The sequence below is a fragment of the Panthera tigris genome, chromosome X, assembly GCF_018350195.1.
Source record: "Panthera tigris isolate Pti1 chromosome X, P.tigris_Pti1_mat1.1, whole genome shotgun sequence".
In the NCBI taxonomy this organism is placed as follows: domain Eukaryota; kingdom Metazoa; phylum Chordata; class Mammalia; order Carnivora; family Felidae; genus Panthera; species Panthera tigris.
Genome location: NC_056677.1, coordinates 101,302,914 through 101,316,977, shown reverse-complemented (window position 1 = coordinate 101,316,977; position 14,064 = coordinate 101,302,914). Strand labels below are relative to the sequence as shown.

The 14,064-nt window shown below is 35.7% G+C and overlaps 1 protein-coding gene across 9 annotated transcripts in view; it reads right to left on the bottom strand.

Annotated features, from left to right (window-relative positions):
• The window catches only part of STAG2 (stromal antigen 2), a 137,536-nt gene that overhangs the window by 67,476 nt on the left and 55,996 nt on the right, over window positions 1-14,064 (bottom strand). For all 9 annotated transcript variants that reach the window (XM_042973900.1, XM_042973907.1, XM_042973908.1 and 6 more), the window contains 2 exons: window positions 10,447-10,611; window positions 579-675 (listed from right to left, as the gene is read on the bottom strand). In XM_042973900.1, coding sequence (XP_042829834.1) covers window positions 579-675; window positions 10,447-10,611 — 262 coding nt within the window. The remainder of the gene's footprint in view (window positions 1-578; window positions 676-10,446; window positions 10,612-14,064) is intronic.

The window sequence follows — 14,064 nt, the reverse complement described above, 5'->3', positions numbered from 1 at the left end:
CAGGGAAGACACTACTGTATTTTATATTTACCTCACTCCTACTTCAAAATCTTTTTAAATAAAGTGAAAAAACATTTTCAACAAAACCCCACTCCGAAACTTCTCTACTTTTTAGAGAAAAAAAAAAAAACTAGAAAGTTCACCAAAACCTTACTTAACTTAGTTACTTACTTACCTACTTACTTACTCTTATTCATGGCACTTTTAAACTCCCTACACTTTACAATTCCCTGCCACTTGAACCTGTATCTCTTCATTATCTTCCTCCTCCCTTCTTAATCCATTTCTTTGTTCCTAAAACCAGATGCTGAAAGTGGGAAATATATCTAATAAAAGTAATATAATAATTATAAATTGCCAAGTTTTTAGTTAACTTTCACATATGAATACAATGGTCTCAACAGAGTTTCTTTCTTATTTTGTTCTTTGCTCTTTTTTCCTTTAACATTTTGTATGATTATAATGCAAACAATTCAATATCTTGGCATTATTTTCCATGTAAAGCACTAATGTATATTTAGGTGGAACAGAAAGAGATCATTTGAGAACATTCTGCTTCCAAAATAAATGTATCTTACCTTTACAGCCTGAACACTGAATAAAAAAGTTGATGAGGTCAAGAAGTGCTATATCTCGGTCATGCTTGTAGGATTCTATCCAATCATCTACCACCGACTACAGCAGAGGAGGAAATTAAAGAAAAATTAACTTTTGCTAATGCAAAAAAAAAAATTAGCTTTTGCAATGTTCTAAGAATTGTGATTAAAGTCATTAAGATTCAACATTAAATGGTATCCCATTACTTCAAATTAATATATACATACTTGTGTACTAAAATTTAAAATTAAATTTTAACTGAATTAAATAAAATAATCACCTGATGCCACAAAATGATGATCGATCTTCTGTTTAATCTGCATTAAAAGGAATCTGAAAACTATGGGACCCAACTCTATAAAGTGTAATTACTTACTTCTTAGTGACATTAAGGATATCCTAGAAAATATTAAACATCACACCCATATTTTTTCACTAAAATATGGTAGTAAATATAAATAACACTTGAATATTAACATTTCAATGAAATGAAAACAAAAATCTTTTAAAAGATGTGAATGGCTGGGTCAATGAGAAAATGCACCACCAAACAATTTTTTTTTTCAACACTGAGCACTAATAGTCCCATGTTAGTAACAAAAGCAAACTGATGGCTAAATAAACATCATAAGAAAGTAGGACAGTTCATGGATCTGGAGACTTAATATTATTAGATGACAATACTTTCCAAATAGATCTACAGACTCAACACAATCCCTATTAAATGGGGGCACCTGGGTGGCTCAGTCGGTTAAGCGTCCGACTTCGTCTCAGGTCATGATCTCAGTTCCTGAGTTCGAGCCCTGCACTGGGCTCAGTGCTGACAGCTCAGAGCCTGGAGCCTGCTTAGGATTCTGCGTGTGTGTGTGTGGGTGGGTGTGTGTGGGTGGGTGGGTGTGTATGTGTGTGTGTCCCTCCCCCACTTGTGCACTCTCTCTCTCAAACGTAAACAGCATTAAAAAAAAAAAAAACTTTTTTAAAGCCTAGCTGTCTTCTTAGTAGAAATTGGAAAGCTGATCCTAAAATCCTTATGGTAATTCAAGAGACCTAGAATAGTCCAACAATCTTGAAAAAGAAACACAAAGTTGGAGGACTCACACACTTCATGATTTTTAAAACCTGCTCCAAAGTTATAGTAATCAAGATAATACTGGCTTAAGGATAAATGTGTCGATCAATGGAATAAAAATGAGAATCTAAAAATGAGAATCTAAAAATTTATTTTTTTTATATTGATGGTTACTTGATTTTTTTGATGCCAAGACAATTCAATGAAGACTAGCTTTTCAACAAATGGTGCTGGCAAAACTGGGTATCTGTATGCAGAAGAATGAAGTTGGGCCCTACCTCATACCATACACAAACCTTAACTCAAAATGATCAAAGACCAAAATGTAACAGCTAAAACGATAAAGCAACTAAGTAAATCTTTAACTGTGTGTTAAGCAAACTATTCCTAGATATTAGACTAAAAGCATGAGAGACAAATGACGAATTTCACTTAATCACATTGAAAACTTTTGTATTTCAAAAGACTCCATCAAGGATGAGAAAAGACAATCCACAGAATAGGGCAAAATATTTGCAAGTCATGTATCTGGTAAGGCATTTGTACTCAAAATATAGAAGCATATATTGTTTTATTGCACTTCAGAGATACCGCGGGTTGTTTTGTTTGCGGGTTGTATTGTTTTTACAAACTAAAAGTTTGTGGCAACCATGTGTCAAGCAAGTCTATTGGAGCCATTTATCCAACAGCACATGCTCACTTTGGGTCTCTGTCACATTTTGGTAATGCTCTCAATATTTTAAACTTTTTCATTACTATATTTGTTATGGGAATCTGAGATCTTTGATGTCAGTAGTGTAGTTGTTATGGGGCACTATAAACCGTGCCCATATAAGACTGCCAACTTAATAAATGCTGTGTGTGCTCTGATTCCCTCACCTCTCTCTCTCCTCAGACCTGCGTAGTCCTTGAGACATACTAGTATTAAAAGTAGGCCAATTAATAACCCTACAATGACCTCCAAGTGTTTATGCGAAAGAAAGAGTTGCACATCTCTCCCTTTAAATTAAAAGCTAAAAATGATTAGCTTAACAAGGAAGGCATGCCAAAAGCAGAGATGGGCCAAAAGACAGGCAGGCCTCTTGAGCCAAATAGCCCAGTTATAAATGAAAAGGAAAAATTCTTGCAGAAAATGATGTGTTGTTCACTGAACACATGATGACAACAAAATGAAACGGTCTTATTGCTGATATGGCGAAAGTTTTACAGGTCTGGATAAGAGAATCAAACCAGCCACAAAAGTGCCTTAAGCCAAAGCCTAATCCAGGGTAAGGCCTCACAACTCTCTTCGATTTTACAAAGGCTGGCAAAGGTGAAGAAAATGCAGAAGGAAAACTGAAGCTAGGAGAGGTTGGTTCATGAAGTTTAAGGAAAGAAGGTGTCTCCTTCACATCAAAGTGCAAGGTGAGGCAGTAAATGCTGATGTAGAAGCTGCAATAAATTATCCAGAAAACTAGCTAAGATAATTAACCAGGGCAGCTACTCAACAATAAATTTCCAATGTAAACAAAATAGCCTTATCGTGGAAGTAGACGCCATCTTAGACTTTCATAGCTAGCTAGAGAGAAGTCAATGCTGGTCTTCAAAGCTTCAAAGGACAGACTGACCCTCCTGTCAGGGACTAATGCAGCTGGTGACTTTAAGTTGAAGGCAATGTTCATTTACCATTCCAAAAATCCTAGGGCCCTTAAGAATTACGCTGAATCTACTATGTCTGTGCTCTATAAATGGAACACCAAAGCCTGTTGTCAACATGGTTTACTGAATATATGAAGCCCACGTTTGAGGCCTACTGCTCAGGAAAAAAAATTCCTTTCAAAATATTACTGCTTATTGACAAAGCACCTGGTCACCCACGAGCTCTGATGGAAATGTACAATAGGAGATTCATGCTATTTTCATGCCTACTAATACAAAATCCATTCTGCAGCCCATGGATCAGGAAAATTTCAACTTTCAAATCTTCTTATTTAAGAAATACATTTCACAAGGCTATAGCTGCCATAGTTGGTGATTCCTCTGATGTATATGAGCAAAGTCAATTGAAAACCTTCTGTAAATGATTCATCATTCTATATGCCATTTAGAATATTTGTGATCCATGGGAAGAAGTCAAAATATCAACATTAACAGGAGTTTAGAAGTTGTTGATTGTAACCCTCATAGCTGACTTTGAGGGCTTCAACACTTCCGGTAGATGTGGTAGAAATTTCACTGCAGATGTGGTAGAAATAGCAAAAGAACTAAAATTAGAAATGGAGCCTGAAGGGGCCCCTGGATGGCTCAGTCAGTTAAACATATGACTCTTCATTTCAGCTCAGATTGTGATCTCATAGTTTGTGAGATCTAGCCGCACGTCAGCCTCTGTGCTGACAGTGTGGAGCCTACTTGGGATATTTCCTCTCTCTCTCTCTGCCCCTTCCCCCACCTTAAACATTTAAAAAAAAAAGGAGAAGGAGGAGGAAATGGAGCCTAAAGATGTGACTGAATTGCTGAAATCCTATGACAAAACTTCTAACGAATGAGGAATGCTTCTTATAGACGATCAAAGAAAGTGGTTTCTTGAAATGGAATCTACTCCAGGTGAAGATGCTGTGAAGATTGTTGAAATGACAACAAAGGATTTAGAATATTATATCAACTTAGATGATAAAACAGCAGCAGGTTTTGAGAAGACTGACTTCATTTTTGAAAGTTCTACTGTGGGTAAAATGCTATCAAACCGTATTGCATGCTACAAATAAATCATTTGTGAAAGGAACAGTCTATTGATGTGGCAAATTTCATTGCTGTCTTATTCTAAGAAATTGTCACAGTCACCCAAAACTTCAGCAACCACCATCTCAATCCATGAGCAGCCATCAATCAACACTGAAGCAAGATCCTCTACCAGCGAAAAGATGGCAACTCACCAGAAGCTCAGATAATGATTACCATTTTTCAGCAATAAAGTATTTTTTTTTAATTTTTTTAACGTTTATTTTTGAGACAGAGAGAGACAGAGCGTGAACAGGGGAGGGGCAGAGAGAGAGGGAGACACAGAATCTGAAACAGGCTCCAGGCTCTGAGCAGTCAGCACAGAGCCCGACGCGGGGCTCGAACTCACGGACCGTGAGACCATGACCTGAGCCGAAGTCGGACATTTAACCGACCGAGCCACCCAGGCGCCCCAATAAAGTATTTTTTAATTAAGGTATATACAGTTAAGGGGTGCCTGGGTGGCTCAGGCAACTGAGCATCCGACTCTTGATTTCAGCTCAGTTCATGATCCCAGGGTTGTGAGTCCAAGCCCGCGTCAGACTCCACACTGAGCATAGAGACTACTTAAGATTCCATCTCCCTCTGCCCATCTTCCTGACTCGCACTCTCTCTAAAAACACTTAAATATTTTTTAAAATTCTGAAAAAAGTATATACAGTTTAGACATAATGCTGTTGCACACTTAACAGAGCACAGTACTGTATAAACATAACTTTTATACATACTGGGAAACCAAAAAATTCATCTGACTTACTTTATTGTGTTATTTGCTTTACTGTGGTGGTTTAGAACCAAACCAACAATATCTCTGAGGTATGCCTATCTGAATAACTCTTACGGGGCACCTGAGTGGCTCAGTCGGTTAAGCGGCCGACTCCAGCTCAGGTCATGATCTCACAGTTTGTGAGCCCCCCGCGTCAGGCTCTGTGCTGACAGCCCAGAGCCTGGAGCCTACTTCAGATTCTGTCTCCCTCTTTCCCTGATCCTTCCCCACTCACACTCTGTGTGTGTGTGTGTGTGTGTGTGTGTGTGTGTGTGTGTGTGTCTCAAAAATAAATGAACATTAAAAATTTTTTCTTACAATTTAATAATTTTTAAACATCAAATAATCTAATTAAAAATACAGAGAGGGGCACCTGGATGGCTCAGTGGGTTAAGCATCCAACTCTTGATTTTCGGTTCAGGTCATGATCTCACATTCATAAGATCAAGCCCCACATCAGGCTTCATGTTCAGGGTGGAGCTTGCTTGGGATATTCGTATTTTCTCTTTCTCTCCCTCTCTCTCTCTCTCTACCCTCCACTCCCCCACCCAAAAAATAAACATTAAAAAATAGACAACGATTCTGAATACAGTTCTATACAGAAGATAAACAAATGGCCGTTAGCTCATCAAAAGATGCTCAATGTAACTAGCCATCGAGGAAATGGAAATAAAAAGTATAAGATACCACTTCACACCCACTAGGATGGCTATAATAAAAAATACAGTGACAAGTATTGGCAAGGATGTGAGAAACTGAATGCTAAAACACTGCTGGTGAAGAACATATAACGGTGCTGCCACTTTGGAAAAATAGTTTGGCAGCTCTTCAAATGGTTAAAAAGTTACTATATGATCCTGCAACTCAACTCCTAGGTATGTATCACCCAAGCAAAATGAAGATGTATGTTCAAACAAAAACCTGTACAATACTTGTAACAGCATTATTCACAACAGCCAAAAAGTGGAAACAAACAAAATGTGCATCAAAAGATGAATGGATAAACAAAATGGAAATATTTGGCAATAAAAAAGAATGAGGTTATGATACATACAATATGGATGAGCCTTGAAAACATTATGTTAAGTCAAAGAAAAAACTCAAAAAGGACCAAATATTGAACGGATCATATATATGAAATGTTCTGAATAGCCAAATTTATAAAAAGCCAATTAGTGGTTGCCTAGATGTGGGGCAGATGAAGAGAAAGTGATTGCTAAGAGGCACAAGGTTTCTTTCTTTAAAAACATCTTAAAATTAGGGGCGCCTGGGTGGCTCAGGTGGTTGAGCCTCTGACTTCAGTGCAGGTCATGATCCTGAGGTTCATGGGTTCCACCCATGCATTTGGCTCACTGCAGTCACCACAGAGCCCGCTTCCGATCCTCTGCCCACCTCGCCTTCTGCCCCTCCCCGGCTCATGCTCTCTCAAAAACAAAAAAAATTAAATTATTGTAAAATTAGATTGTGGTGATGGCTACACAACTCGGTGAATATACTAAAAACCACTGAATTTACATTGTAAAGGGTAAATTTTATGGTATGTGAAGTATGTTTCAACATTATATTTTCTGTAAATAGGACAGAGCTAAAAAAAATAAAGCAGCACTTTATTCTTTGGGGGACAGAAGAGGAAACCACAAAGCTGATGAAAATTATTTTTAAATAAACCAAGCTTTAAAAATTAGGATGAAAAATAAGAGCTACTAAAAAAACCAAAATGTCAAGAGGGGAAAACACTGAACTTCTGTACCAACAAATATAAAACCTGGGTACAAACTAAATGAATAAAATATGTACAATTTGATATACATTAAAGAAAATAAAAAGGAAGTATTATCTAAGAACTACCTGGCTCAGAGAATGAGAAGAAATCTTCTACAATTTTACCTAATTTCTAGATTTCAGTCCTTTTCTGTACTTTACAACAGCTTAGGTATGTTAACTAAATCAATTTAACACACTTAGGATTATTCCCAAATATGATACAGTTAATAAATGCCAAAAGAATATATTACAGGACTGTAGGAGTTTTAAAATATGGCCCAAAATGTTGGACACTGTTCTTCAGTAAGAAGTGGGGTCTATCTATGTTCTCTTATCTAGGACTGAAGGCAGTAAAAATGATGCTTCCAAAGGTAAGTCACTGAACACCATTCAACTGCATTGGGTTCTTGGAGCACTAGAGAACTAGATGCTCCTGCTCAGGACACTATCCAAACACAGAAGCCATAATGTAAGAAACCCAAGCCACATGCAAGAGCCATTTGTGCACACTCCAGGTAACAGTTCCAGCTGTGCCCAGCCTTCAAGTCACTCCAGACTAGACACCAAACATCAATAAAGAAGCCTCCAGATGATTATAGTCCCTAACTGTTTATGTAACCTCCAAGCATTAAAGCTGTGTCAGGTAAGGCCCCAGCCATCATGGATAGGAGCATAGACAATTTCATCCCTATTTAGTTCCATCTGAATTCTAGACCAACACAGAATCATTAAGCCTAATAAAATGATTGTTCTCTTAAATCATTAAGCTTGGAGTGATTTGTTATGCAGCAACAGACAAGTGAACAAGGGCTATTTTCATTAATAAAGATACAAAAATATTTAATGAAATCTTACAAAAAGATCACATCACATTAAAAGGTTACTGAGAAAGATCAAATAAAATTTGTACTAGGAATACAAGGATGGTGTAATAAATACAAGCTAACACATTAAAATATTTTAAAATTTTCATCAAGTAACTTGCTAAAAATTTATTCAGTAAGATTCAACATATATTATCTACTAGAACTAAGGGCACAGGCATGCATGATCCCTCCTTTTTTAAAATAAAAACTATTTGATGGGGCGCCTGGGTGGCTCAGTCGGCTGAGCGTCCGACTTCGGCTCAGGTCACGATCTCGCGGTTCGTGAGTTCGGGCCCCGCGTCCGGCTCTGGGCTGATGGCTCAGAGCCTGGATCCTGCTTCCGATTCTGTGTCTCCCTCTCTCTCTGCCCCTCCCCCGTTCATGCTCTGTCTCTCTCTGTCCCAAAAATAAATAAACGTTAAAAAAAATTTTAAAAAAAAAATAATAAAATAAAATAAAATAAAATAAAATAAAATAAAATAAAATAAAATAAAATAAAAACTATTTGAAAACCAATGGCCAGTCTTGTACTTACTTTCATGTATTAAATAATACACAGTCCCTGGTCAAGAAATTAATAACCCAGAAGCATTTTCAGACATATGCATACCTATAATACAATATACTAAGTGCTATAATGGAAAGAGGAGAGTAAGAAATCTATTCAAGGAAAGAAAGAGACAGAGCCTGTGAATGCTTCTCAAAAGAGTGACATATGATTTAAGTCAATCTTATGTGATACTGAAAGAAAGAAAGAAAGAAAGAAAGAAAGAAAGAAAGAAAAGAAAAAAGAAAAAAGAAAAGGAGAAAAGAAAAGAAAGAAGGCTATTCCAGGCAAAGGGAAAAAACGACAAGAAAGGTGTGGGAGTGCTGGGTAGGGTGGAAGCAGAGTACATACTGTGGCTGGGGAAGAGCAAGCACACCATAAAAAAAAATCTGGGCTGGAACTTTTAGATAAGGAAGAACTGTTGGAAGCTTGTAAACAGGAGACTTCCTTGATCAAATTTTGTATTACCAAGATAACACAAGTAAGAGTACACAAAACAAACTAGAGGTAGAAGACAATTCAGGGAAATCAATGGAGAGATACTGTGGACATTCCACTTTTAAGGGTGAAAACACTTTTAGAAATAGAAAAGCAAGTAGCATAGAGGTACAATCTTCATATGTGACAAACCATAATCACAAAAATAAAGAAAATGTTCATTCTTTAAACACTGAGATACCATTAACAAAAAAATTAAATATAAAGTGAAATCCTCACATTTTCTATTAAAAATTTTTGATGAGCCAAAAAGTTAAACAAAAACCCTACAGACCAGACAAAATTAGAACAGTCTAATTAGCTGTGGATATAAGTTGAGACTTCTGATGTTAACAAAAATGAAAGATACCAGAAAAAAGATTAATGCATTTAACAGCTTAAAATAAAATATTATAGAAAAAAAGTATAATATAAAAATAAAAAAGAAAGTAATGAAATACTATATATGACGTAACTGAGACAATTTATTTCTTTGATAAAATTAAACCATGGGAACAACAGAGAGGGGGATAACTTTTTAAATTAGGGAACGACTAAGTAAACCATAGCACCGTAATATAATTAAGATGTTATTTTTTAAAATATCAAATGTATATATGAAATAGTCATTTAAAACATTAAAGAAATAAAATTCATACCCTCATCACAACTATATAAAAAGCAAACCATAGATGAATAAGTGAAGGCAAATTCAAATTTAAAAAATCATGTTCCTCTGTACAACTGGTAACAGCTCACACAATTTTTATTATACATGTAAAAATGCTATTTATTAGTCCTAATTGATACTTAAAATTTATTTACAAAACCATACATATTAAGTCCATATTTATAAACAAGAATTATATTTACTTTTTAATAACACAAAGCTTAAATGGCTAGTTCTCCAAAATCAATCCATGTGCACTTTTTTTTTATTAAAATTAATTCTCTGAAAATGATTCCTTGTAGCTTTTATAAAGTAAATAATAACCTTATTAAGCATGTATTTTCTTTGAGTATAGTGTTTATTCAATTTTTTAAAACAGTACAGGTTTAGTCTCCAATGTAAAGCCTAAATTCTTCTCTTGTCACAAAATCATGCAGAAGAAACAAAATTAGGATGACTTGACATGGATATGACTCTCACTTTTTACTCTTCTGCTAAGAAACAGCACAAGTAATAAAATGTGTAATAGATAACAGTGATCAACATAATTCAATTCACTAAAGTGGATGGTGATTATATTAGGTCACTCAACCAAGAATTCTATATGGGCAAAGGACTTCATATTTTAATGGTAGACATATAAATTCAGGGGAAATTAAAACCTCATAGTTTACATCAGCATATTTTTTGAGCAAAGAATTTTTTATTATATACCATGAAAACAAAATAATGCAGTAGAAAATGACTCAAGACACAGCTTAAAGGTCTTATGTCTGAATGGACAGATCCCTAGTTTTCTGATGACTTTATTGCTTTTTTCTAATAAGTAGTGTTAGAAATTTTTTAAATGCAACTCAAAATCTCCAGCATTTCATATAACTCACTAAAGTTTAAAATGTACAAATGAACTGGGAAGAATACGATAAACATTACCTGCATAGCACTCTTGCCCATTTTAACAACTTCAAACAACATCATGTTTTCCACTCCATTCTGTTGGTGATGACCATTCATTCGGTTTGGACCAGAAGGAGGTTTTCCTCCTCCATTTCCACTTTTGCCCTTTTCTCCTGGGCCCTTTTTGCCTTTTTTACAAGTCTGCATAAAAATACAAGTTGGGTAAGTTATATCATCCTTGAAAATTCAAAACAAAGCTACGGCAGAAGCAGTTGAAAGGGTACATAATTATAACATGCCTAAACCTGAGCTAAAGAGGAGTGCCATACACGTATGTTGAGACAGCCTCTTTGTGGTATCATTTTGTTTACTTATCCTATCGGACACCTCACATGAGGTTGCAGTTAGGAGCACAGTCTCTGCAGACTGACAGACTGCATGGGTCCAAATTCTTACTCCTATCAGCTGAGTGATATTGGGCAAGTTACTTAACCACACTGAGCTGCAGACTTTCTCATTGGTAAAGTGAGGATAAAACTGTGCCTACTCATAGGGTTGTATACTTTAGGGTGCAGACTAGAGTGGGCAGCAAGAATAACAAAACACCTCATCAAGTAAGTAGCTCATATTTAGTTCAAACTTTTAAATTCTATTGTTAGTCTTACAAATTATTGTGGCGGACTGACAAAGGAATTCTAAAAAGGATGAACAGGTGTATCAACCTGATTCTCATTCTGGATAAGTGAAGGCAAATTCAAATTTAAAAAATCATGTTCCTCTGTACAACTGGTGATAGCTCAACACTTATTTATCATGAAAATTCAGTTAATGAACACTAGGGAAACAAAGGACCTTTATAAGGAAGCTGTCAATATTGGGGGTTTGGGGGCTTCATAAACCAGTGAAAAGGTTGCCTACATGCCTCAGTTATAAAATACCTCCCACGGCCTTTATACCTTGTTATAGAAAAGCAAGTCATTCCCTAACTCAGAGTCCTCATTTCTAAAATGTCAGAGTTGTATTAAATCTTTACAGATTAGAATAGATGATTTCTAGGTCTCTTTTCAACCTACACGTTTCTATGATCTAGAGCAAGGATCGGCAAACTTTCTGTACAATACCAGACAGTAAATATTTCAAGCTTTGCAAGCCACATTCCATCTCTGTCACATGTTCTTTGTTTATTTTTATAACCCTTTAAAAATATAAAAGCCATTCTTAGCTCATGGGCAGTATAAAAACAGGTCATAGTTTACAAACCCCCAATCTACCGCCAGGTCTACAAATGTATTTCTGCTGACAGCCCGTATGGGTCTATACTTTGTTCCATCGAGGGTCCTTCCTCAAGAGTCCAAAACCACCCTACTCATAATAACTACTTCAAACTCCTTCCTAACAACTGAAATATATTACTTGTTAACTTACATTACTTTCTTAATGAGACGCAGCCTTTGCGAAACTAAGTCATTAATTACTAATTGTAGAATGAAAGGTTATTGTCCCCAGTAGAAGGATTTCAGATAAGGGTGAAAGAAAAAATCAACTACCGGGAGTACACTAGAAAAGTATAAAATGTTAATGTTAATTAAACGGAACTATATATTTGCAATCTATCTATCACATGCTTCAATACTCCCTGTTGGTATGGAAAACTAATTAGTACAATAAAATGGTTCAATGAATATGCTATGCTAGAAAACAACATGCAAGGAATGATAACACAGGAAGTACAAGAAGTAAACATGCTAACCTGGGTACAATCTTCTAGATGAAAAACATCTCTAAAGAAAGACTATGAGCTAGCATACTACAGTGGATTAAGAGCACCATCTTTCAACATGTGGGCTCAAATCCTTTAAGCACCGGGCTCCTCTGGACCACAGTTTCCTATCTATAAAAATAAGGAAGATTTCTAATCCACAGGGTGGTTCAAATATTAAATTAGTTAAACAAACAATATTATTAGCACAGTGCTTGGGATATACATAGTATAGTGTCAAAACGTAGTTACCAGGGCGACTGGGTGGCTCAGTCAGTTAAGCATCTGACTCTTGATTTCAGCTCAGGTCATCATCTCACAGTTCGAGATCGAGCCCCACATCAGACTCTGTGCTGACAGAATCTGAGGGATTCTCTCCCCACCTCTCTGCCCCTCCCTCCCTCGCATGTATTCTCTCTCTCAAAATAAATAAACTTAAAAAAAAAAAAAAAAAAAACGCCAAGTTACTATTATAATAAATCCTTGACCTGACCCCTAACACCTCACTCATAGCAGTGGCTTATATAAAGTTAACCTGTGGCACAGTAACTTTGGGGAGTCCTCTATTCAGATGCCACTGTTAGTCTTATCCCACCTTGTAAATGAAATCAAAGTCAAAAGCAGATTTTTAGTTTTGCAAGATATTTGTGGAACAAGAAAACATGGATTTATAATGAATAAACCATAAACTACCCACTAGAATTATAGTTGTCTTTGGATAGTTCTGAGTTAACATTTTATTCATTCACACTTTTTCTGTCTCAAAACTTCCACTTTTTAACAGACTAAAAAAGCATATGAAATTATGAAACATGGATTATGTGAACTCTAAAAATATATTCCAAGGACTAGTTAAATAAATTATATTCCATACATAAAATGTGATGCCTTGACAACATTAGAAATTACAGCAAAAATTCACTGATAGGAAAGCTGCTGACAACATACTATTGAGTTTTAAAAGCAAATTAAGCAGTCTGCATAGTATAAACCCATTTAAGTAAAATTCTACGTGCATGTTTATAGACAGGTATATGTATAAAAAAAGTATGTTCATCAAAATGTTTAAATAATACATTACCTCTGTATGATAGGTTTATAGGGAAATTTTACTTTGTTCATTTTACATTTCTGTTATTTAGACTTTAAGTAAATATGTCATAAGAAAATATAAATCCAAAATTCATTTTGGGAAAGAAAATGGTTAACAAAAATGAATCAGCTTTTGTACAATGTATTCACACACATGCACAGGGTCAAGTGTACTTTCCAAATCATCAAAATAATTCACCCATTCACCAAGTTGTCCAGAGCTCTCAGGCTAACTACTCATATTCTAAACTTGCATTCTATTGACTCAGAACCTTACTTTGTTAGTTTTTATCCTTGGCATTATTTATAAAAAGTGAAACTCTTGTCAACTGTAACCTATTAGACTTGAACTGGTTATAGGTTACATCTTTAGAATAGGACATCTTATTATTGCTTTGCTTTATATTTGACTACTCATGTGTAAAGCCAACAAAATATTACATTGTGTTTAGCATACTGTGCTTTACAAAAGAATCTATTAGAAATGGAAACAAGTGTTGGCAAGGATGTACAGAAAAAGGAGCCCTCGTGTACTGTTGGTGGGAAGGCAAACTGGTGCAGCCACTGTGGAAAACAGTATGTAAGTTTCTCAAAAAACTAAAGCTAGATCTACCCTATGATCCAGTAATCACACTAACGATTTGGGTACTTACCCAAAGAACACAAAAACACTAATTCAAAACAATATATGCACCTCTATGTTTACTACTATTTGCAATAGCCAAATGATGGAAGCAGCACATCAACAGATGTCCATCAATAGACGAATGGATAAAGAAGATGTAGCGTGTATATACAATGGA